Source organism: Pleurodeles waltl, chromosome 12 (genome assembly GCF_031143425.1).
Source record: "Pleurodeles waltl isolate 20211129_DDA chromosome 12, aPleWal1.hap1.20221129, whole genome shotgun sequence".
In the NCBI taxonomy this organism is placed as follows: Eukaryota; Metazoa; Chordata; class Amphibia; order Caudata; family Salamandridae; genus Pleurodeles; species Pleurodeles waltl.
The window spans coordinates 215,014,851-215,041,666 of record NC_090451.1 but is presented as its reverse complement, the minus strand read 5'-3'; the positions used below and the strand labels follow the sequence as shown (position 1 = coordinate 215,041,666).

General features: G+C 45.5%; 1 protein-coding gene across 1 annotated transcript in view; it reads left to right on the top strand.

The window, feature by feature from the left end:
• The window catches only part of FANCA (FA complementation group A), a 701,003-nt gene that overhangs the window by 176,467 nt on the left and 497,720 nt on the right, over positions 1-26,816 (top strand). Inside the window, exon 18 of the mRNA XM_069217268.1 lies at positions 19,437-19,531. Within this exon, the coding sequence (XP_069073369.1) occupies positions 19,437-19,531 (95 nt within the window). The remainder of the gene's footprint in view (positions 1-19,436; positions 19,532-26,816) is intronic.

Sequence of the window (26,816 nt, the reverse complement as noted above, 5' to 3'; positions counted from 1 at the left end):
CAGTTAGACACAGGTAAGAAGATGTCACTACTTCCCACATCTCATACTATTGTTGGAGCTAGCATAAGTCTGTCATTTTCACTCAGTGTATGGACCCTGACTTGTCACTTTGACTTTCCATTTCACAGATCTGGGTCCCAATTTGTGCCCTCTGCTATGTTTACTACTGGCCTACAGCTGTGTAACATTGGTATGTGAACAAGTAAATTGACATTGGTATATTCCATAGATATTGCAATTGCACATATGTGAAAGACTGACTCCAGATTGTTTTGTGATTGAAGTGTGTTCATTCCTGTGCAAGTAAGTGGAGGGGTTGTAAAATGGGCTGGGGTGATGGTGGAGGTATGTCGATGGCAGAGTCCAGTCTATTTGTTTCACAGGTGCATTGTCCAAAGGGGCATAAGAAGTGGAGCAATGGCAGTTTAAGGATGGACAGGGTGACATAGTGGGACAGAAGGGTGACATTCAGGGGGGTCTTATTTCCTGGCGGGGGTCTTGGCAATGTTCTCTGTCTTGTTCCTGGATCTTAGGGACCGTTTGCGGGGTGGTTCTCCATCTGCAGTTGGTGGAGTGCTGGTGTCCTGTTGTTTCTGTGGTGGTGCCTCCTGTCCACTAGTGCCGGTGGAGGTGGAGGGCTGTTTATCATCCAGGCTAGTGTCAGGGACCCGTTGGTGTGCCACTGTGTCCCTCCTGGTGTTGAGAAGGTCTGCCAGCACCCCTGCAATGGTGACCAGGGTGGTGTTGATGGACTTCAATTCCTCCCTGATCCCCAGGTAGTGTTCCTCCTGCAGCCGCTGATTCTCCTGAAACTTGGCCAGTACCGTGCCCATGGTCTCCTGGGAATGGTGGTAAGCTCCCATGATGTTGGAGAGTGCTCGTGGAGAGTGGGTTCCCTGGGCCTGTCCTCCCCCTGTCGCACAGCAGTCCTCCCAGCTTCCCTGTTATCCTGTGCCTCTGTCCCCTGAACCATGTGCCCACTGCCACTTCCCCCAGGTCCCTGATCGTCCTGTGTTAGTGGGGTTGCCTGGGTTCCCTGTAGTGGTGGACACACTGCTGATTGACGTGTCCTGGGGACAGAGGGATGGGCCCGCTGGGTGGGTGCTGTGGTGGTGTTTCCTGAGGGGGAGAGGTTCAGTGGTGGTTTGTGACTGTGTCAGGGGAACCGACTGTCCCGAGGTCCCTGATGGGCCGGGCTGGTCATCTTGATCCAGGCATGCAGAGCTGCTGTCATCACTGTGGGTCTCTTCTGTGGGGGAACTGGATATGTCTGGCATCTCCTGTCCGGTGACGTTGGGTATGGTTCCTGTTGGGGTGTAAATGCATAGTTATTGTATCTGTGTGTGCCATCTTGTGCAATGGGTGAGTGACCCTCTACTCCTGTGCTTGCATTATTGGCTTGGTCCTTGTGTGATTGGTGATTTTGGGGCATGAGTGAGTCTCTGTACTGGACATGCTTTGGTGATGGATGTCCATGCATTGGTGTTACATTCAGGGCTTGGTTTTGGGATGTGTGGGTTGTGTTAGTGGGGTATCTGTGGGTTGTTGGGGTGAGGGTAAGGGTGGCAGTATGTGATGGCATGCAGGTGGGGTGTGGGGGATAAAGTGGTAAAGATATGACTTACCAGAGTCCAGTCCTCCTGCTACTCCTGCGAGGCCCTCAGGATGCATAATTGCCAAGACTTGCTGCTCCCATGTTGTTAGTTGTGGGGGAGGAGGTGGGGGTCCACCGCCAGTCCTCTGTACAGCAATCTGGTGTCTGGATACCACGGAACGCACCTTCCCCCGTAGGTCGTTCCACCTCTTCCTGATGTCCCGTGTTCTTGGATGCTGTCCCACTGCTTAACCCTGTCGACAATTCTGCGCCATAGCTCCATCTTCCTTGCAATGGATGTCTGCTGCACCTGTGATCCGAATAGCTGTGGCTCTACCCGGACGATTTCCTCCACCATGACCCTGAGCTCCTCCTCAGAGAACCTGGGGTGTCTTTGAGGTGCCATGATGTGGTGTGGGTGATGTGTGAGGTGGTGTCTGTTGTGATGTGTGAGGTGGTGTCTGTTGTGATGTGTGAGGGAATGGGTTGGTGTGTGTTGTTTGAGGTGCGTGGATGTTGTGTAAGTGATGGTGTTGTGTGTCTGTGGATGCTGTTGTTTTAGGTAGTCTCTCTCTCTCTGGCCTTCTTTCAAATTTTTGGTTGTAAGGGTTTGTGGGTGATGTGGGTGTGTGCTTTATATTGGATTGGGTGTGTGGGTGTGGTGTGTGTATGTGTATCAGGTGGGTGTATTTCGAATTGTCCAATGTGGTTGTGTTTTGTAAGTATGTGTGTATTTTGAGCGCAGCGGTGTGTAACCGCCAATGGATTACCACGGTTGAAAGACCGCCGCGTTGATTCGTGGGTCGTGATAGTGTGGGCGTATTGCTGTTGGCGTGATGGTGTCGGTTTTGGTATTGCCAGTTTAACACTGACCTTTGGTGTGGCGGACTGGTGTGGGTGTCTGTACTGTGGCGGATTCCGAGCTGTGGGTCGTAATACCTGTAGCGGAATTCCATGGCCGCAGAGTTATGTTGGCGGTCTTCTGCACGGCGGAAAGCGGGATTTACCACCAGGGTTGTAATGAGGGCCTAAGTTCTGGTGTGTCATCAGCTGCAGAGAGTTTTCAAAATGTTATTTGACATTTCATACAGCCTTTCATGAATGCTTTTAAATATAGTGATGACATATTAGTCTTCAGAGCTTCGTAGAAGGAGCATGATAAAGCTCTCAAGCATGTGAGTCATTTACTAGTTGATGCGGGTTTAACTCTGAATGCTGAGAAATGTGAATTCAATAAGACAAAGCTAAAATTATTTGGCCATATCTTTTCAGTTGGGGGTATGACACCTGATCCCGCTAAAGTGCAAGCGTTGTCAACTGCTAGGCCCCCACAAGACATTTCCATAGAAAGTTAATTCATTGGCATAGCCAGCTAATATTCCAGGTACATACTAGACTTTGCCACTGTGAGTTCTTTGTTTAGGGACTTGACAAAAAAGAATGTTTCATTTAATTGGTCACGTGAATGTGAGCAAAGCTTTAAGAGAATCAAACAAGCTATTGAGAATGCTACTGAAATGGCATATTTTAATCCAAAGCTCCATACAGAAGTTGTTGTTGACTCTAGCCCCTTCGGGTTAGGCGCAATCCTTGCACAGCGGACACCCAAATGCTCGAAGACATATTGTAGCATATGCAAGCAAACGTTTGTCCCAAACTGAACATGCTTATTCACAGCCTGAAAAGGTTTGTTTTACAGTGGTGTGTGGGCTTGTGAACATTTCCACATGTTCTTATATGGAAAGCATTTTACACGTTTGACAGATTATCAAGCATTGCTGATCAACTTTGGCAATCCAAAAGCCAAGATGCCTCCTCACATTGAACGTTGTTGTCTACGATTACAAGAGTACAGCTACAGAATTGTACATCATCCAGGGGAATGATCAAAATCCCTGCTGATTACTTCTCCAGTGTGCCTATACAGTATCAGGGTACAGCTTCCAAGACAGCTGAAGCCTACATAAACTTCATTGTGAAATTAAGCACACCAGCTGCCATATTATTGGAGCAAATTATCACTGCCATGAGACAGTGAAATGTTAAAACTGAAAGACATTATTACACATCAGTGTTGGAAACAGCACACTCTTGCCAGTTACAGCGAATACCAGAAGTTCAAGAATGTCAAAGATGATCTGTCAGTGACTCAAGAAGGCATTATCTTGCGAGGTTATAGAATTGTTATTCCGTAAAGTCTTCGACAACAGATACTAAAGTGACCCATGATGGACTTTGTGGAATAGATGTTACAAAGCGAGCTCTCTGAGGCCGTGTTTGCTTTCCTCATCTCAATGAAAGAGTTATAGAGAGTTGAAGGCCTGTCATCTGTGCAACTGCCTGTCTTTGAAAACCACTCAATATCCCTTAAGCATGCCAAAGCTGCATGGGAAAGAATTGCTGTTAACTTTTTCGGTCCTCTTGACAATGGACATCGCCTGATGGTGATTGTTTATGATTACTCCCCTTTTCCATTGGTAGAATATCTCTAATCTATCACTCGAGAGAGTCATTGAGAGATAAGACGACATCTTTACGACATAGGGTATTCCTGCAATCTTAAAATCTGACAATGGCCCACCTTTCAACAGCTGAGAATTCAGAGACTTTTTCAGTCCTCTCAATGTGAAGCATCAGAAAATCACACCTCCTAGGCCACAGGTTAATGGCCTTGTTGAACGTTTCATGAGTACATTAAAGAAAGCTGTTAAGCATGCCGTATTACAAAAGCCTGACCTTCAAACAGTTTTGAATTCTACCCTAGGAGCTTACTGTTCAACTCCTCACTTGACAATAGGTAAAAGATCTGCAACTTTGATGTTTAGGAGAGCAGTGACGACCAGGTTACCTCAGTGGACCAACACAAGATCAAGTACTGAGGAAGAAACTCGTTCCAAAGACATGGATCATAAAAAGACCTATGCAGACAAGTGACAGCACACAAAAGACATTGTTTTCACGTGAGGAGATCAAGTGCTTGTCCATCAGCCAAGAAATCATAAGTCTGATGCTTCATTGGATGCTGAGCCATTCGATGTCATAACAAGTAGAGGATACATGGTGACTGCCCAGTGTCCTAGGAAATCCATTATGCGAGAACCTGCACATTTCAAACATGTGGCTGGCCACTCTTCAGATACTGATGTCAACGTTGCGACTGGTTCAGAAAGGACAATGGAACCCCTGACTGCTGTTGTTCCTTCATTGCCAATGCAGACCATGGGCACTCCTAATTCCGGTTCCCAGTTTCTGAAGACACCGTTGAGATGAGTACTCAGAGCACCACAAAGGCTCATCGAAGAGATATTTTTGTATATAAATTTGTAAAAATAAATTGTATTTTTTTATTTAACAGAGGAGGAGAAGTGGTGTAGTGTGAGCTATGGATGACTGAACCCTCTTGACTTCTAAAGGACAGTGTAGAACTGTTACGTTTTAGAATGTGGCAAAGTGAATGCAGGTTTAGAACGTTGAGTTCACGGTTACACGCAGACAAATAAAGATGTGTAATATACAGCTCTCTGTGTGGCGTAGGTATTGGCAGGTACTCCGGCGGGTGGAAGATGCGACAGAAAATTCCCTTACAGCACAGCAGTACAGCAATGCCAGATACTTAAAATATTCTATATGTTTAGGTGGCCAGAGATGGAGTGAACTGGCAGTTGTGTATTCAGAGCTTGTAATGTGATATATTGAAAGACTGAGAAAGAGAGCTGTTTATTTCTGATAACAGAAGAGTGTATCAGATTGCATAGGTAGTTTTCTGGCTGGAGTGCAGTCGTTGAGGTATGATGCAATGCATGCTTATCCGGGCAGAATGCAAACTTGGTGAAAAATACTCCTTTAAACTGGATGTGATTGGTAACCTTTTACTAATGTAGAATATACATTGCGGGGAGAGGTGCACATTATTTCTTAATATTTTAAAAAGGTGTGTTCTGGGGTGTTTGCAATCTTCGATGCAAAATCTTAGAAAGACATGGATTTAGGTTATTACCCAAGTGGGTGGCCATATAGTGATCACTTCTAAACCTTGGGTCACTGGCTGATAGATTGCCAAAGAAAAGAAGTGGAGTGACCGCAGAAACCTGCTCTAAATCAAGGTAGTGAAATCTTAGGGATAACATTTATGCCAGCGATTGCAGCAGGACAGAGTGTCATAAACAGACTTGTCTTCCATCTTACCTTCCCTTATTCGTTTCGTAAAAAGGATTATAAGGGAGGCCCTCAAATGGTACAACCCTGCCTGGTCTTGAGATGGAAAGGAAAATGAAGTTCCATAGATCATTTATCAGAAACACAAGGCCTTTAAAAAAGGAAGGAAGAGTACAATCTAGTATAGAAAAAGAAACTAAAATGTTGCAGGGTGTAGATCAGTGGACATAAGAAATCTTCCAAGCTGTGTGAGGAAGATGAAGATATTAATTGGAAGAGTTCATGTGGGCCTTTCCCAAATTATCCTGAAAGTGGTTGTGCACCATCTTGCCTTAGGTTCTACTCTGCAATACATTGACAGCTTCCTCCATCTTAGTGCAGCAAAAGATCTTCAAACAAGTTGAATTCACTCTCACTTGGTGAGCCTGGACAGTGAACAGCCCCATGGTTGTCACATCAGCAAGTTGCTACCTGAGCAAGGTTATAAGAATGAAAATTGTTCGAGCTATTGTAACGGAAAGTTTCAATTCTATTAAGTACTTGGAGGCGAGGATTATTCTTGGCTTTCTTCGCCTTATTCCAACAGCAGCCATTTTAAACAAACTTAATTTCCCATGAACCATTGCGAAAAGGAAGAACTTCGATCCAGCTAATGAACAACAGGATCTTTCCTCATGTCCCCCTGCTGACTCTCCTGCTTCCTCTTTCTTCCTGCAACAAAAGCCTGGAATTATGCTGTTTATTCCTGATTAGCCGACTCTGCCCCAGTGAAAAGAACATATTTGCATTTACAGTCAAGAATCCCTGAAAGAACCAAACCTGTAGATGAAGCAAGTTTCATTAGATGAACAACAGTGCAACTGTCAAACCATTAGCATTACAGATAACACTGTACGGGTCACTAAAAAACATGTATGATAATTTAATACCTACTGGGAATGTTTGAAAATTATTTATTGTGCTGGGTGGAATGAAAGATGATCAAGCGTTGGGTAGGCTAATTCTCACCTGTGTCCTTAAAAGAATTGAACATTTCTGTTAGGATAGCTAGGAGATTTTCCATTCTATGTTGGGACCCGAAGCAAGGATTGAGCTAGTTCATAGAATAGAATCTTTTAAAAGTTGAGTCTGAAGTCCAGTCTGCTGCAATGAGGATAGCCTCAAGGCATGCCTGAGAGCCAATGCCTTAGAGGCCATTGCCTCTCTGGTAGAATGTGCCCCAAACGGATGTGTGTCAATGCCACCTTCCTGCATATCCCATCTAACCCACCTTGCAATCGTAAGAGAAAATACCACCTTGTGCATTTTTTTTTGTTATGGCAATGAATAGCTGTAGTTCCCCATGCGGACAGACATCCTCTGTTACGGCTTTGTATGACTTATTACAGTGTCTCACACACAGCTTGGGTGAGTCCATGAAAGCAGGCTATGAAACTGTGTTAGTTATCCTTGATTCGTCTGGATATATGGAAGGTAACCCCATCTGGAGTAAAGGTCCTACATTGGAAACTTTCCTACAAGACATCAGACATAAAACATTTTGCTGATATCTCTTTCCTGGAGAGATATTGATTACTAGGCCAATATACAAGATAAGAACAAATTCAACACCTTATTGACGTCCCCAAGAACCTAATACCTCGGTTCTCAAGGCAAGGACAACTGAATGCCTCTGATTAGTTTCTGGACGAGTGAATGTTGTCCCTCTGGATGGCCACTAATGCATGAATGTCCTGCTGATATTGCCGAATGGAGGGTTTTGAGCAATCTTTAAGCCATGCCTTCCAAGGCAAGGAAAACCATAAAAAACAGGATATGGTAACTTCTGTGCCCACAAGATCCAAGCGCCTATGCTGACACCAACCCATTGGTATCGTTTGATTGGGTTATCGACCCAGGATCTGGAGGAGAAGTGCTAAGCATCTTGTTAACATGCCATTGTGACCTAGAATCCTCCTTGCTATAAGTTGTAGAGTGCCATCCAGAACCAGGTGGTGAGGACTCCCGGAGGGATCCTTGAGGAGACCCGGAAATAAGGGTAGACGGATTTGGAGATTTCCAAGAAAGTTCCATCAGAACCCGGACACCAAAATCGAGACCTCTTAATCGGGGTCACCACCACCAGCTCCACTCGTTGTCTTTGAGTTTGGCTCTAATTTGCAAATGCTCAGGTCACTCAAATAGCTCGACTGCCATTGGTGGCGCTCAGGAGGTGCTCCACAGAGATGCGATTCTTGAGGCCCTGTTCCCAGAAGCTCTGAGCACTCTGAGCCAGATCTGGGAGGGCCCAGGATTTTGTTCGACCCAGATGATTGATACACAGGACTGCCACCACATTGTGCATTTTTAAAAGGACAGAACAACACGCCTTGTCCTTGGTCCAGCATCTCACTGTGAATGAGCCGGCCATCAACTCGAAGCAACTGATGTTCAAGGATTGTTCTGAAGCAGGCGATCTGCCTTAGTGGCAAATTCCCCACGTCGTGCACCCCAGCCTATGCAGCTGGCGCCTGATTCATTAAGTCTGTTTTAGAACCGTAAATAGCGCACCCATTGCAGGTCTCTATATGATGAGTCACCAACATAGCTCGCCTTTGGTGTCTTCTGAGAGGAAAATGTGGTGAGAGTATGTGAGCCCCTTGCTGAGATGAGAAGCCTTCAGCTGTTGGAGGGCCCGATAATGCAAGGATCCTGGAAATTTGGCCTGAATCGAGGAAGAGAGGAGTCCCACTATCTTTGCAATCTGCCTAAGAGATGTGGTTGGCGTGGCAAGGGTTCTGCGAAGCTCATGTTGGATTTTGGAGATCTTTCTGAAGGGAAGGCTCAGTGTAGTCTGAACAGAGTCCACCACAAAGCCCAAGAATGTGAGGGTTTGGGCTGGGGTAGAATTTGCCCCGTTGATAATGAGCCCCAGGGACTGAAGAAAGTCGTAGGATCTCTGCAGTTGGCCAACGGTGTCCTTGGGCATTGATCCACGAGGAGAAAATTGTCCAGATGCATAATCATGCGAATACCTTCAGCCTGAGGTGTTCCACTGCCGGTTTCAGACCTTGATGAAGCACCAGGATTCAGAAAATAGGCCAAAAGGACGTGTGAACTTGAAGGTCTGGAGTCCCTACCTGAACTGCAAGAACCGATGATGTCGAGGTGATATCAGGATCACCAGGTAGGTGTCCTTGACATCTAGACTTGCTAACCAATCACTGGGTCTCAGGAAGCCCAAAGGTGGTGGATCCTTTCCATTTTGAAGTGACAGAAGACCAACCACTTGTTGAACTCCCAAAGGTTGATTGTAGGATGTTGATCTACCAAAAATAGGTTGCTGAGGGAGCCTGTGGGATGGACTGTCAGTGGAATGACAGCTCCTTTTGAGAGTAATTCTGCTACCTCCACATCAATGAGGGTGGCCTCCAATTCGGAGAAGAGCGGCGGGGAAGGGTTGAAAGGGGAATCCAGATTCACCCGTGGTCATGTGTGCATTTGTATGTGTTCTCTGGAGTTCACACATCCAGTGGCCCTAGGGGAAAGCGGACTAGAGGTCCAGGAAGTTCTCTCCTTTGAAGAGAGGGGTTTAAGGCATAGTTCAGCCACTTTCTGCACTAAGGGTGCCACTGTGTCTGACATCGCTATATGGATGGAATTATGCCTTGCCTCATAAAATTCATCTGTAATTGGCAAGTAGGAGATGGACTGCTCTTCCATATTGAGACTCCTCCATCTCTTCAGGGAGTAGTTTAAAGCCGAGGGTTAAAAAGGGGATATGAAGGCATATAAGAATTATTATACTGCAGAGAAATGGTCAGTCAGGGCAAAGCCCAGGAGACCACATGCCCTTTGGTTGAATTTGCAAGGGCTCAGCGGGGTTAAATGCTGCCTGGATAAGTGTCCCACACACTATGTAGAGAGACTCTGCCTGGAAAAGACCCACTCCCAATAGAGACTCTTAAAAGGGGCGTAAAGACTTGCAGGCAGGGGCTGTTAATCCATGCACTCTGAGGCCCGGGCGCATTGATACAGGCTTCCTATAAAGTCCCCGAATTGTGCTCCAGCCGCGGGAAATAAGGAAATGTGTGCATGACTCTGTATTTGATTGGCGTGCACCCTCTAGCGGCTGGAAGACCACTGCATGCCAGCCCGATGCTTCTCTTGAGGCAAAATGATCAAATGACACAGCGGCCACCAAGGAGCATCATAACTTTCCTGCTACTGCGCTAAGAGAGAAAAACAGTGAGAACAGTACACATTTTGATATACAGTAAACAGGCCAACAATAGGCAACTAACAAATACACTGGTTATAAAGTATAGGAATATGCCTCGGAGGCTTTAACACATTAGGGCTATTAAGAACAATAGCCCAGACTATCCTTTGGCAGCACATTATAATTCCGTAAACGGAGCAGGATAAGTTCTGGGTATTTCAGTACATGGTATTGAGACATTGGGCGTATGTCCACAAGGTGGCAATAATACTTTGATGCTGAGCTGTTAGGGAAGCAAATGGATCCTAAAATTAAGAGCAGTAGAAAAAGGGCTGAATACAGAGAAGGATCTTCATGTTTTCTTGTAATGCTCATGTATTGCATACAATTGTACGTACATATTTAATACACCATATGTACCATTAGATGTAATTTAGGGATTAGACTATTCAATCGTCTTGTGCTCCACAATGCAGCCCTCTCATATATCTCCTTTTAAATTTGGACTATGCGAATCTTTGATTCTTATTGTTGATCAATATATTGTGATATTTTGTGTGCAGATTTCTCATCTATCTGCTTTTGTTTGCGCTTTACTATTCACTTAACTAAATTTCTTGTGGAATCGTTTGGGCTTTCATGTATAGATATATTCTGTACTTTTGATATTCATTTCGTATTTTTCAGGACTTTGTTTAATTGCTTATAATTCAGCATTGACATGCTTGTCCTTTCCAGTCCTTTCTTTATGCTCGTTACGACTTGGCTTGTATTTTTACCTAACGTAATGAGACTAGGGTTACCCTCCTACGTCTGTTTCTTTGATCGCGGTAAGTCCGCTTTCTATGACTATAATGAGTGTGCTTTTAAGAAGGAATATGGCGGCACCCCGCGATACCGATACTTGGCGTTTGAACAAATACTTATGCTCTGACAGGTAACGTTGGGATCGGGGATGCATTAATTAGTACCGGCATCGCTTAGTCCAAGAATGATTTCTTTATTTGAAATGGTTTCAGTGTTAAAGCAGGAATCGTTTCGTGGTCTGACTGAAAAATTACTTTAGTATGCTATGTTTTTAGTGGGACGTGTGTGCTTTCTCATGCATACAGCTTTTGTTTACAGGTATCCACGTTAAATTTCGAAGCAGACTTTACATCTTACAAATGATTACCACCACTTACTTTACAATAACTTTTTGATACAGAGCCATATTGGCTTCTCAAGATATACGTATACTCAGGACGCCATGTAATTATTGATGGTTAGTTTATCACACTAGCGATCGTTCAACCTTTGCGACCATTTTGGATTATAATATCGGTCTGCTTTGGTTTTCTCTTTTCCTGTATATTTGTCACTTAGGTAAGCAGTCTAAGATGTGCCATTGGAATGGCTTATGAATTCCAAATTTGGATATTCACAAGCCTTTAGAAGTATACTACATTGATAATGCTGATATTGGCATTTACTAAATATATGATATACGCTAGATTTTATACAACCTTGTCCATAGCCGGATGTTGCAGAATTTATATGTTCTGGGTAACATTTACTGCCCACTTTTGGTACTACTTGTGTAAGGGGAGAAGGACCTTTCTAGTTTTTTTGATATTTTTGGCTTCATATGGATAAGTTGTTTGATTATTGGTCGGTGTGTTTGTTTCTATACCAGTTCTCCATGGTTGTCTTTACTTCTCCTGTAGGCTTATCATGGTTGTGTTTGTTGTTTAATTCTACTGCTTCTACTATATGATTTCAAGAAATGCATCATTAGGACGTTTTGGTGCTAATGAATTGTGTCTTCGAAACATTTGATAATTGGAAACGTATTTTCCTTTTGGTAGGACGTCTTTTTTTTTTTTTTACTCTTAATTTCACCTCACGTACATGGGCTCTCTGGGGAGTCGTCTTCACTACTACTTTGATGGTCTTCCTTGCCAGCACTTCTTTGTACTATCATTTCATCACGTAGCACTAACCACGGGTACCCAAATCGATTTTCAACTTCAATATTTCGTAATACTACACTCCTCGATTTGCTCTTATGCGTAACAAAGGGCACTGCATGTATGGTTCATTCTGGGTGTGCACAATTGATGATGATTTGTCTTTTCACTTTTTTAGCATCACTGGTTTTCTAACTTTCCTTCCTTTAGTTTCCTTTTTCCTTTTTTTGTCTATTATAGTACTATACATGTAGATTTGTATATATGTATACAGTAATATAATTTTTCTTGTAAATATACCTTACAGCCTTGAGGAAGTCATGTTGATGAAACATGTGTTGGCTGTTGTTTCTCTGGATGTATGATGGATATCATTATATGGAACAATTGGATGAATAAAAACACTACTACACATCAATTATCAATTTTGAATTGGAATCTTTACGTTTATGGTGTGCCTTGGTATATACTTATGAACTTTCAAGTATCATTTCAACTTCAAATTATATCATCTGCATCCTCATTGGCTGGATGCTTACCAGTTGGACACCCATTCTGTTACTTGATATTAATGTATTGACTGTGTTGGTTTTACTACAGTATACATATGTATAGGAGGTGCGAACTTCGTGCACAGCCACAGTTTTTTGGTACTTACATACAGTCAACAAGTGGTAAGAAGAGTAATTTGGTTCTGAGAGTGGAAGTGGACTGTTACTTTGCTGTGGTATAGTTTTCTTTACGGAGTCAGGATTTCAGCTGTTTGTTAAATTGGAGTAAGCTTGGGGTGGTCATGGTAGGTGCATTTCACTGCATCCTAGGTGCAGAAGTCCTGTTGCCTTATTATTTTCCTTTTTACACATCTTTGTTTGATGTTAACTTGGTTTCTAGAGCCAACCCAGATGGTGACCTTGTCCGACAGATAGGTGTGGCGCCAGTCATGATGACTTTGATGTGGCTTGTTTTAATGATTTTGCGAGACATCAAGATGAGCCATTTTATTCTGATCAAGGGTTTTTATTGAGCACATGGCAATCCGAGATGGGCTTCCCACTGCTAAGAGACCTTGGTTGAGTAGTGAGCCATCAGACAAATAGATGTGTTTTGAGTGCTTTCTGAAACTTAGAAGATTGTAGTTTGTCCGGACGCTGGGTGGTAGGGAGTTCCAAAGTTTCCTGACAAGATAAGCAGACAAGAAGCCCCTGTTTCTGCCTCTTGATTCTGTGGACAGGTTAGAATTGTATACTTTTGTTTACTGCCAGCCAGTGAAGTGTTGTAAGAGCCGGGTGAGCTAGCTGAGTTTTGGGTATACTTTATAGTGTTCAAGCCACTTCATTCTGGATGACTTGCAGTTTTTTGATGATGGAAAGTGACGGAATGTGGGCTGCCTAATTAAAGAGAATTGCCCTAGTCAAGGTAAGATAGTTTGAGACCTTGAACCACTGTTCTGCCCGCTTTCATAGAGAGCCATTTAAAAGTCTTCCTCAGAGCTCCGAGGAGGCTGAAACAAGAAGCTGCAACTTTCTTTGCCTTTGAGGCATGGTAAGCTGTATGTCCAGTGTGACACCCAGACTTTTCACTTCCAGTTTGGGTAGTGGACGATCACCCAATGATGGGGGGCAGTTGAGTTGATCCCACAGTGCACGTTTTTTTCTGATTACCAAGACCTCAGTTTTTTGTCCGTTTAATTTAAAACAGCTGGTCGCCATGCAGTTAGCGACCTGCTTCAGACACAAGTAGTTTTTCGGATAGGGAGCCTAAGTTAGGTGACAGAGACACAATAATCTGGGTGTCCGTGTATGACACCATGATGAAGTCTAGAGAACAAATGATGTCAGATAGGGGGTGGACGTGCAAATTAAAAAGCTTGGAGCTGAAGGAGGAGCCCTGCAGCAGTCTGCATTTTAGCTGATAATTTGCAGAAAGAAAAGGTCCTTCGCTGACTTGGAAGCTCCTATTGTTTAGGAATGATAACAGCCATTTTAGGGCGCTGCCTGTGATGCCTGCTTCTTCCAGTCTGCACAGTAAGGTGGAATAGGAAACTATGTGAAATGCTGTGCTTAAGACAAGGAGAATAAGTGCAGCAAACCTTCCTGATCAAGAACTTTTTTAAGATCATCTGTAGCCATCAAGAGCTCTGTTTCTGTGCTGCAGACATGTCAAACATGAGTTTGTGTGCTGTGCAGTATGTTGTTTGCTTCCAGAAATTCAAAGAGGTGGCTGTTTATTGCATTTTCTAGAATTTTACTGACACCTGGGAGTAGCGAGAAGTCTGTATTTCTCAATCAGATCAGGGTCCAGCGATGGTTTCTTAAGTAGGGGGTGTATGGTGTCATGTTTCCACAAGTCTGGGACTCAGCAGTTATCCAAGGATGAGTTGTATATGTCGGTCCCCCTGCCCCCCCACAAAATGGGGAATAGAACATTTTTAAATCAACCACATTAAGGTGATGCTCTATTATCAGCAGTGTGTTATGTGAATTGTCTAAGCCAGCATGACCATATTCCCATTGGGGTTACGGTGTACATTTGACACTAAAGAACCATGACAAGGAAAATCAACTGATGGTTTCAGCAATTGCCATTATACATGGGGTGGAACATTGGCAACATAATGCTCCAGGTGACTTATGCATATTATTAACTTGGAATTATATTTGATTTAAATGTGCCAGCTCCACCTGCGAAGGTTCTTCTGTCCAGCTTGCTACCCTCTCGCTGCTTGTCACTTGCCGCTCTGTCTTTGCCTCTTTCTGCTCTTTTCCTGCGTTTTACATCTTTCTTTCCGTTTTCTGCACTCTTGCATCTTTCTGCTCACCTTTGCCTTTTATCCTCTCTGCTCATTTTCTGCATTTTGCACCTTCCAACCTAAAGCTTCATCAGACCTAGAAAAGGCAGTTCAGAACTTCTCCACCTGGATCACCGAATGCACCTACAGAGTCACCCTGCTTTTTCTGCCCATTTTCTGCACTTTTGCGTTTTCGTGCTCGCTTGTGCCTTTTACCGCTCTCTGCTTATTTTCTGTATTTTTGCCTCTTTCTCTCATTCTTGCCTTTTGCCTGTTTCTGATCCTTTGCTGCCTTTTTGCCTCTTTCTCCTCGTTTTCTGCACGTTTGCCTTTTTCTGATTGTTCTTCTCCCTTGGTCCAATTCTGCTCCCTTGCCCTCTCGCTTCCCGCCCCTTCCCTCCTTCCGCCACCCAGCGCCCCTCCCTCCCCCGAGGACCTACTTAATGGAGGCTGCAGCATGACCCCGTTGAGCAGGTCCCCATGACAGCTTCCCCTGCAACTGGTCTCCTGTGCAGCTTGCTGTAGTCTGATACCCTCTCACTGCTTGACATATGCTGCCCGGTCTTTGTCTCTTCCTGTCCTTTTCTTGCCTTATGCCTCTTTCTGCCTGTTTTCTGCACTATTGCATCTCTTTGCTCGCTCTTCTCTTTTGACTCTCGCTCCTCCTTTTCTACACTTTTGCATCCTTCTGATCGTTCTTCAGTGTTCCAATTCTGCTCCTTTACTGCCCCGCTTCTCGCCCTTTCCTGCCAACCATTGTCCCTCCCTCCCCACAGAACCTTTTTAATGGAGGCTGCAGCACGGCCACGCCAAAGGCAAGCCCATCCTCACCCATCCACTCGTGGACCACGCCCAGCGGCAGGAATCCTGGCCCTCCTGCCATCCACCGCTACACCGCCGAGGTGCTCCTGGCACTGAAACCGGGGCGCCACAACAGCAACTGCTGCACCTCATCCCCGAGCAACCAAAGGACCCTTCACCTGCCGCGTCTCTTGCAAAGCAGAACCGCCAGTTCACACTGGATCCTGCACCACACCCCTACAGAAGGCCACAAACTACCCGGAGCCACTCCAGTGCATCTTTCACAATGCCTGATCCCTCTGCAAACAGGCCATAGAAATCTGGGACACCATCACGTCCCTCTTCGCCAACGTAGCCTTCTTCACTGAAACCTGGCTCCACTGCCCCTCGAACTCCGGCATAGCCACTGCAACACTCGGCGGCTACAAGATGATACACAGACCGCACGACAAACATGGCGGAGGCATCATCTTCAAGGAAACCATCCGATGCATCACCATCGCCACCGACGGCGACACCACACCTCCCATGGAACACTTCAACTTCCAACTACAAATTGACGGCAAGACAGTGGTAAGAGGCACCCTAATATACAGACCCGCGGGACCTCGACTGGCCTTCTGTGACACCATCCCCAACTTCATCACCCCTCTAGCCATCGACTCCAACCACTATATCCTACTTGGCGACCTAATTTCCACATCGACGCCAACTCCACCACTCTCCTGTAGAACGTGAGCAAAATCGACCTCACCCAACTGGTCACTGATCCCAGGCCATAAAGGCAGACACACTCAACCCCATCTTCACCTCCAGCAACGGAGTCGACTTCAGCCACGTCACAGAACTCCCCTGGTCTGAGCACACCATAGTTCACTCCACCGACGCACATCACACTATCACCAGGCACCACAGCAACTCCTACAGCAGCTGGGGCAAGGTAACAGAGACTCATTGAACTCGGGACCTCGGCACCTTACAACCTAAAGCTTCATCAGACCTATAACAGGCAGTCCAGAACTTCGCCACCTGGATCACCGAATGCACCTACAGAGTCGCCCTGCTGAGGCCAGCTAATACAAACAAAACCTCAAGACAAGCCAGCTGGTACACCCCAGAGCTCAGATCCACTAATCGTAGCTGCTACCAACTGGAGAAACTTTGGTGATCTACCATGAACCATTCCAACGAGCCAACCACAAAGTAGCCCTTAGCGACTACCACTGGCAAATCGAAAAGGAACCGCAATTGCAGGGAGACCGCTGCCCTGATCCTCCTTGACCTCTCAGAAGCATTTAACACTATTACACCACACCATCCTCAACAGACTCCACAACATCGGCATACAAGAAAACGCCCTCAAATGGATCGCGTCCTTCCTGACAGGACTTACTCAGTGCATCCGACTGCCTTCCTTCATCTCCGTACGCCATGACCAACCTAGCTAACTGGATGAAAGCAAACTGCCTCAAACTCAACTCCTACAAAACAGAAGTACTGGTCTTTGGGAGAAACGCATCCATATGGAACCACAGCTGGTGGCCAGCCAAACTCAGACCCACGCCCACGCCAACAGTTCAATCACACAACCTGGGCATCATCTCGCCAGCGAACTGACCACGAAGCGAAACGACAAATCAACTGAGTTGCTGCCTTCTTCCACACCCTCTGCATGCTCTGCAGATTCTTCAGATGGATCCCAGTCAACACCAGGAAAACTGTCACAAAGGCCTTCGTCGCCAGTCGCCCCAATTATGGCAACGCACTCCGGCTTCTCCACCCAACTCCTCAAAAAACTCCAGACCATCCAGAGCGCAGCAGCTAGACTCATCCTGGACCACCCCAAACAGTCCCACATCACCCCCCCCCCCCCCAACCTCAGAAACCTCCACTGGCTCTCCATCCAGATGAGATGCCAGTACAAGATCCTCACACACGCCCATAAGGTCTTGCACGATCAAGGACCTGCCTACATCAACCACCGACTGAACTTCCATCAACCCACCAGACATCTGTTCTTCTCCTCAATAGCCCTTGCACACACAGCCCAAATCCGTCACAGTTGCTGTGGTGGCCATTCCTTCTCCTGCATCACAGCCTAGACCTAGAACTGCCCTTTCACCTCCATACAGCACCCTCCTTTGTGGACTTCAGAAAGAAACTCAAGGCCTGGCTTTTCGATGGAGACCTCACAACCCAGCGCCCAGATACCTCCTGGGCTGATAGTGTTGTGCTCTTCAAATACTGATTGATTTATTGATTGATTAATAAAAAAAAAAATCTGACCAGGTACAGATGAATAGTCAATTAGTTAATGAGCACATTGATAAGATTTAGATGAATACGAGTACCAAGATAGTTGCACAGTAAAAAAAGACTCACGCCACAAAGGTTTTTTAATTTTTTTATTTGCTAATCACAATGCAGTAGTGTGGCTGCCACTTATTTCATATTCACTCTGCAGTATTGAGGAACGTGTGGAGAAGAGCTCTCACTTTATATTCTGCCACCCCAGCTGAAGCTTTTGCGTGGGCTTGAACTTTTTTGTTCTTGGTATTTGCCTATGATTAACAGAAATTTTACTTTTACCCCCATTAGAGCTACACCTGAAACTGTTGTACCTGATTAAAACATAGTTCATGGAATTACCTAGTAGTGATATCATCTACATTGTTGAGTTACTGTTGACAGTAAAGCAGTTATGGATCCCCAAATGTAAAAGGCACAAAGACCGAATTATAATTCCAGGAGAGGGAAATGCATGAGTGACAGACATATGTATGTAGTTTATAGGACAACACATTTACAGCTAGCGTTATGCATATTAGAAGGTAAGGAAACCTTCACTGAAATGTATACCATCTCGCTCGGAGTTTGGAGCATTCATGCATATATAAATAAGGGTACTAACACTTTTGATTGCGGAATGGGAATAGAGTGGCCGCACCTAAAGTAAGTACAAATACAGTCCATGTAAAGTGGCACCTTAGGATGCAAAGATACTTATTAACTTCATAGTTAGTTATTTGTAGCAATACATCCTGCCTCTACAGTTGATTTCTAAGTTAGTTCTTTGTAATGAGATATTTGCCTGTAAAGTTGTCCTACTGTAAAGCATGCTGACACTAATTGTTTTTACCTTTATTTAGAACTCTGGAAAGTGATGACTGAAACGTTTAAATATATTTTTATTGAGTGCAGAAATTGGTTGTGATTTTCTTTGTTTATTGTATTGAATAAAATGCCAGAAACTGTTAGAGCACTTTAATAAGCAATGTGTTGTGGTAACCTAAAATAATTTCTAAGGCTCTTCTTTAGGCATGGATGGTAGACTAGCAGAAATAGGTTGCAATGAAGGCTTTCTCTGACACTTAGATCAGAGAAAGACACACTCACTGTCTCACACTGAACCTAAAGGTACTGGGTGGGAAAGAAGAAAAATACATGTATTTGGCAGGAGATAGATCTATCTTATTTGGCTTAGTGTATTTCCAGATGTCTGCTCTGTCAGTAGTTAGCATAGGTTTTTTTGTGACTCCCCAACTCGCAAGTCATCAGAATATACACCTATCCATATAGTTCTTGTTGCTGGGGCTAACCCAGTATCACACAACCTGAAAAACACTCATATGGGATTTGAATCTGAGCCTCTTTGTTCCACAATCTACAACTTGGCTACTAAAGCATCAAATCTGGAACCCCCCCTTTGGGCAATGGGCAGCAATGTCTTGTGGCTACTTTTGAGACTAGCTTGCCTTCTGAGGCAGGCTACCTTGGCATCACACTCTTGGTAAGAGGTGTTTTTATTCCTGCCTCCCTCAAGTACAGCCCAAAATATTTTTTTTGCATTGGTTTGTTTGTCTGTCTGTGCACGCTTTGCTGTCATTAACAATTCCAACATGCATAATATTGATAATATCTTCACCTTTTACTCCTATAACCTTAAAGAATCAGCCACAGTTCCAAGCTGCCCAAGATGTGGAGAAAGCAATTCATATTTATGAAAACACTGGCAAGATCCCTGCAAGTGTGATGGAGGCCAGGTGAGCAGTTTTCCAGCTATTTTCTTGTTATTTGGTGACTTTGATATTCAAAAATTGTTTTATTTTTGTTGTGTGCACACTGGGCTTGCTCATTCTTTGAGGTGCTGTAGCTTTCACACTGTTGACAACACTATAAGCATATAAAACCACCAGAGATATGATAATAACATCAGAATATATAATAAGAATCTAAAATTAGAATTCTTGGTAAAGGGTAGCAATAGTATGTCACATGCATTGCTAACCGCATTAGGACAAATTGGAATTTCGTTTTAACAGAAAATATCCTATCACATCTAATTTTCAGTGCTAATCTGACCCCAATTCAGCATTGACAGGGGCCTGCTTGAGTCATTTCAACACTGCACATGGGTTTTCCAATTTACCAGTCATAACTTGTGCACACAATCTGGAAACTGAAGGAACCTGGATTTGGGAAAATACATTTATTTGATTAAAAACAGAGTTGATTGAACAGAAGGAATTAGGGCGAGATTGTTCCAGATTTGAAGGGTGAGCTAAATAAGATTGTGTTGCTGGTGCTCAAAGTTCTAACAAGAGGCAGCTTTCAAAGATGGACAGATGCAGACCCAAGTCAGTGATCAGGCCTATATTTCATAACATAAGATTTTTGAAATGTAAAGGTTTCTTCTATATGGGATGGCGGTAAACACAGAGTCTAATTCGTGTTGCCCCCAGCAGCCAGTGAAGCTTTGGAAATGGAGCAACCCATTATCTCTTTGGGTGGGGCACAGAATGAGGTGTACCATAAAATTTTTGATTGACTGATAAGGAATTGCTACATCCCACTTGGAAGTAATCTACCACCTGAATAGCCAGTTAACAAAATGTATGCTGGAAAAGGTAACAAGGTTTATCATAAAGTATTTAAGCAGAGAAATTTTCACAATTATGCAATAAACGGTTGTAAGAAAGTGAATAGTTTGGGGGTGGGTGAATCCTCTAACTCACTAATTTAAACTGAGCTCACTCTCTGATGGTTACGCACAGAGCAGAAAGCTTAACCTAGGCCAGTACCAAAACAGTAAGTCGAAATACCAACCAATAAAAAATCCAAACCAAATTAGAAAATTAGAGAAAAATGTAATCAATAATCAGAAAAATGAAACAAAAACAACAAATATCCAATCAGGGGCCCCAGTGATATGGGTTTTTAAAGGTGTAGGTGAAAATAGTACCAAAAAGTGCAAAGAGCTTTTGGACCTGGCCTTTTTGGCGGGTTCATCCCCTTACTTTTTGCCTCCTTCCTCCTATTTTTTCTGAACTCTCGCTGTTGGCTCTAGGATTCTGAGCACTTTACTGCTGCTGATCAGTGATAAAGTGCAGGTGCTCTTCCTTCTCAAGTTGGTATGATTGGCTTAAACCTTATTGGCATATTTAATTTACCTGTAAGGCCTTGTACAGTGCTATTTCTATACCCAGGGCCTGTAAATTAAATGCTACTTGCGGGCCTGCAACTCTGCTTGCGCCACCCACTGAAGTAGCCTCTCAAACCTGTCTCAGGCCTGCTAGCGCAAGGCCTGCATGCGCAGTTTGCTGCCACAGGGACCTGGCAACTAAATTTACTTGCCAGGCCCAGAACTCCCCTTTTACTACATGTAAGTCACCCCTAAGGTAGGCCCTAGCTGCCCTATGGGCAGGGTGCTATGTATGTAGAAGGCAGGACATGTGCCTGGTTGTGTGGCGTGTCCTGGTAGTGAAAAACAGCCTGTTTGGTTTCGCACTGTTGTGAGTGCTGCCTTCTCGTAGGATTGCATTGGAAATGCCCTGCGTTATGTCTAGGGGGTATTGTCTGATTTATGAGGGGTAGCGTGGGCATGTTTAGTATGGTTGTAATGGTAGTGTGAAATGCTGCTTAATGGTGTACGTGGATTTTTTATTACTATTACGGAAATGCCACTTCAAGAAAGTGAGCATTTCTCTGTGCTTATGACTCTGGTGTTTTGCAGCTTGACTCCAATCCACCTGTGCGCAGAGTGACAGTTGTGCTTTATGCATACTTTTCAGACAGCCTGTACACAGGGAGGGTGGAGGTGTCACAGAGGTGCATCTGCATTTTGAATGGTCTTCCTGGGCTTAGAGAAGGGGGAGGCGGGGCACACATGCATCTGTAAAGGCTGTGCCCTGGCCTTACGTAAAAGGGTTGTCTACCCCCATCTGATGTTTGGAGCCTGTGCTGGAGGAGAAAGGGGACACTCCCAGAACCAGTTGTAACTGGTTGGAACCACCTCTCCCTTTCATTGTGAAACCATTGCAAAACTGAGTATAAGTACAGGGTTAGTTTTCCCCCACAATCTGGAGACACTCTAAACTTAACTTACCTGTGACTTGACACAGAACGATGCTGGAGGGACTCACCAGGCACTGCCTTAGACTGCTGCTGCTGTGCTGACCTGTGACCTGTTTGCTCACCTGGAGGAACTGCCAACTGCCTGCACACCCTTTGTGCTGGCCTGCTGCTGGGCCCTGCCGCCCTGTGCTCCATCTGCTGTGTCCCCCATGGGCAGGGTGCTGTGGCCCCCGACCTCTGCAACTGCCTGAAGTGCATGAGGAGGGCCTCTTTTCCTGATATAGCGCCTGGAGACGCTTTTTATTTGCGCAGCTTAGCACCTTGTGAGCGCCTTACTTTATTGGTTAAAAGTGCCTGGGGAGCAATGTGACCTTAAATAATTTTGCGCTTGAAAGCGCTTTTCTGATTCAAAAAAATCACCTTTCCGACCCGGGCGTTTGTTAATCTCTGAGCACGTCAAAAGCACGCTCCTGGAAGTGCCCCCGGGGCACCTGGAAGTGAGGAATGGAGCAAGCGCGCTCCTAACGGTGCCCCTGGGGCGAAGCATGCTCCGAGGAGCATTCTCGGGGCACCAGCCGGCATCTACTCTTGGTATCAAGGTCACCTCTGTGGCCCGAGGGGAAATTCGCGCACCGCGCTGAATGCAGGCATCTAAGTGGGGGGGAGTGGTTGGGTGGAAGTTGTCGCTGCTTTCAAGGGTCAAGCCTTTATCTGAGGTCTTTTGTCTCGCCGCCGCCTCTCTCCCCCATCAGAGGCTCCCCTGAGCCGCTGGACCCTTTCCCTGCCAGGGTGCCCCTGTTGTCGTTGGCCCCCCACGAAGTGAGGAGGAATAGGGGCAGGGCGGAAGCCTCATTGGAGGTAACCCGTGCTCTTGGACTCCCTTCCTGGTTGTTCCCTCTTGTTCTCCTCAATCGCCCCATCCCCCCAGGAGGGCCAGTCATGGCCCCAGGGGGCTGGCAGAGACAGTGGTTGCCCTAGTTCGGGTGTGGGCCCCAGGAGGGGCCCCTGTATGAAAACAGAGGGGGTGCCTGCTGCCCCCCTCAAATCACCACAAGGCCCCTGTTTTGCACAGAGGAGCGCCGGGGGGCCCCTTTATTTTACCTCTGAGGACTGGAGGTGCCTTTGCATCATCAAAACAGGTACTCCTTATGTTATGTTATGTTACTAGTTCTTTTATAGCGCAAAACTACCCGGAGGCCTCGTAGCGCTGATCAGACTAGAAGACAAAACAAACTGGAGGAATCTTACCGCCTCCGTAGAGAGAATAATACTGCCTTGCTGTTTGAATAGCCAAGTTTTAATGGCCTTCCGAAATTCTATCTCCTGGCTCATCATACGAATGTTAGCTGCAGAGAGTTCCAGAGTTTGGCTCCCTGGTACTTCAAGGATCTTCCTCCCCAAGATATTCTCTTAACTTTAGGGATCACTACCAGGGCTTTGGAGGACGATCTCAAGACCCTCGTAGGTGTGTAGAATGAAACTAATGATTTTAAATGGTGAGGAGCCCCTTTATATAAAGATCTGTGAAAAATACACAGCGCCTTAAACTTTAACCTTTTCACTACTGGGAGCCAATGCAATTCAGTCAAAGCTTTCTTAGCCGATGTGGACCTAGGCAGATTAAACAACAGTCGGGCTGCCGCATTTTGAACCACCTGTAATTTATTAACCACATAACCTGGATATCCCAGGAAGAGACTATTTCTGTAATCTAACCTGGATAAAATCAGGGCTTGTACTGCAAGTCTTTTGGTCAAGGGCGGAAGCAAGCCAATTACCTTACGAAGTAACTTCAGTATTCCAAAACAGGTGGCTGAAATTCTCCTGGCCTGATAGTCTAGGGTAAGTTTGGTATCCAACCAGACTCCCAAAGCTTTAATCTGGTCTTTCGGTGGGGGTATATAATCTAAATGTATTACTGGCAAAATACTCTTTGCCGGGTTGGCCAATTTTCCCAAAAACATTATTTCCGTCTTTTCTTCATTGAGTTGAAGCCTGCTATCTGTCATCCAGGAAGCTACCGCTTGTAGGCATTCAGGCAAAACTGAGTTATCGACATCCTTATTGGAGGAAATGGAGACCACCAGCTGCGTATCATCCGCATATGATACCAGAGATACTCCAAAAGGTTCTACGACCTCTGCCAGGGGAGTCATATAAATATTAAAAAGAGTGGGGCTCAGAGATGAGCCCTGTGGAACTCCACATTGAAATCTAAACTGATCTGAGAAGAAAGAGCGATCCAAGACTTGAAAGGATCTATTTTGCAGAAAAGACCTCAACCATTTGAGTGCCAGGCCTTTGATCCCACTTTTTTCAATTCTTTGAATGAGTAGTCCATGGTTGACTGTATCAAATGCAGCGCTTAAATCTAGCTGTACATATTCCTGATGTTCCTGTTACGGGCTTACTGGGACAGTTATGCTTATCTATTCTTGGTGTGATGTGACATATATATGCTGACGTTCCTTTTATGAACATGACATGCTGATATGTTTTATGACTTGCCATATGCTTTCTAATGTTCCTGATATTGGCATTCATGATATTTCTATGACAAGTGTATTTCTCTAGTATTGTGATTCCGGACTACTGCTTATGTTGCAGAATAATAAGTAACCTGTGTGTTATGTTTGACTACTGCTGATTTCTGCAGAGTAACAGTATTATGTAACCTTCTGAGTATTGCTTGGGTAGCAGGGTATTACTGACATGTGTTTGGTCTAATGATGTTGTGTACAATACAGTTTATTTTTATATAACTTGGTGTTGTGTTTCCTTTGTGGTGAGGATAGTGAGTGGGTGGGTTCTGCCTGGCTTAGGTGCATAACCTAGCCAGCCAGAAACCCCATGTTCAATGGCATCTGTCGCTGTAGATACACATGGTCTGCATAGCTCGCCATCTGGTGTTGGGTCGGAGTGTTACAAGTTGTTTTTCTTCGAAGAAGTGTTTTCGAGTCACTGGACCGAGTGACTCCTCCTTCTGTGCTCATTGCGCATGGGCGTCGACTCCATCTTCGATTGTTTTCTTTCCGCCATTGGGTTCGGAAGTGTTCCTGTCGCTCCGAGTTTCGGAACGGAAAGATAGCTGAAAACGGAAGATTTTCGACGGTATCGTTGCGATCCGGTTCGAGATAAACACATACGACGACGCATTGAACATCGAAGCGCTTCGGTGCCCTTCGGGGTAGATTTCGGCACACCGTCGGGGCCTAGTCGGCCCGACCGCGTGGAGAACAACGCCGATGGAACGGACCCCGTTTCGATTCTGCCCTGAATGCCACAACAAATATCCCTATACGGACCAACACTCGGTCTGTAACCTGTGCCTGTCACCCGAGCACAGCGAAGAATCCTGTGAGGCCTGTCGGGCGTTCCGGTCCCGAAAAACTCTGCGCGACCGTCGAGCGAGAAGACTGCAGATGGCGTCCACGCCAAAGGAGCATCGGCAGTTCGAGACAGAAGAGGAACAGGAGGAATCCTTTTCCATCCAGGATTCAGACTCCGACGAACTCGACAATACAAAAACTGTGAGTAAGACGTCGAGATCAGAAATTGAAAAAGGCAAAAAGGCCCAGGGGACTCCACTGCCAACCGGCCATGGCTCAACCCAAATTCACGGTGACCAACAATCGGCACCGAAAAAGGCCCATTCAGTGTCGAGATCGTCCGACTCCGGTCGAGACACCGGCACGCAGCCTCCTCGGGACCGAGAGAGTGCTAAAGAGAAGCATCGACACCGAGAGTTCGGTGTCGACACGGATCGACGCCGAGACAGTGGCGCCGAAGACCATAGAGGCCAAGATTTTTCGGCACAGAAGAAGAGGAAGGTTACCTCGGAGCCGAAAAAACAAACAACAGGGTTTTCGGAGCCGAAAAAAGCACCAACAGACCCAGTTTCAGGCTCCTATACTGAAGAACATTCTATGTCTTCACAAATGAAAAGACACAGATTCGAACAAGAAATGCAATCCACTGAAGTGGATCACACGCAAAAGCGTATCTTTATTCAGCAGGGGACAGGGAAGATCAGTACCCTTCCACCTGTCAAAAGAAAGAGAACACTTCAGTTTGGAGCACGAGAGGCTCCTCAGCAACAAACAGCAAAGACGGTAACACCTCCTCCCTCGCCTCCACCTGTAACTCCGGCTTCGCCAACTTACACCCCGTCACATTCGCCAGCTCACACCGCCATGAGCCACGACGACCAAGATCAAGACGCGTGGGACTTGTACGATGCACCAGTGTCTGATAACAGCCCAGACACATACCCAACTAGGCCATCACCACCTGAGGACAGCACAGCCTATTCACAAGTGGTGGCTAGAGCAGCTCAGTTCCATAATGTGGAACTACACTCTGAACAAGTAGAGGATGACTTTTTATTTAACACCCTCTCCTCCACCCACAGCTCCTACCAAAGCCTGCCTATGCTCCCAGGCATGCTACGCCATGCAAAGGAGATCTTCAAGGAGCCAGTTAAAAGTAGGGCAGTAACGCCTAGAGTGGACAAAAAGTATAAGGCGCCTCCTACGGACCCTGTATTCATCACCTCTCAGCTGCCACCAGATTCTGTGGTGGTAGGGGCTGCCAGAAAACGGGCAAATTCACACACTTCTGGGGATGCACCTCCCCCAGATAAAGAAAGCAGAAAGTTCGATGCAGCCGGGAAGAGGGTCGCTGTCCAGGCAGCAAACCAGTGGCGCATCGCAAACTCACAAGCGCTGCTAGCGCGATACGACAGAGCCCACTGGGATGAGATGCAGCATCTCATTGAACATCTCCCAAAAGATCTACAAAAAATAGCAAAACAGGTTGTTGAGGAGGGTCAAAACATCTCCAACAATCAAATACGCTCCTCTATGGATGCAGCAGACACAGCCGCAAGGACCATTAATACGTCGGTTACCATCCGTAGGCACGCATGGCTCAGAACGTCTGGATTCAAGCCAGAAATTCAGCAGGCAGTACTTA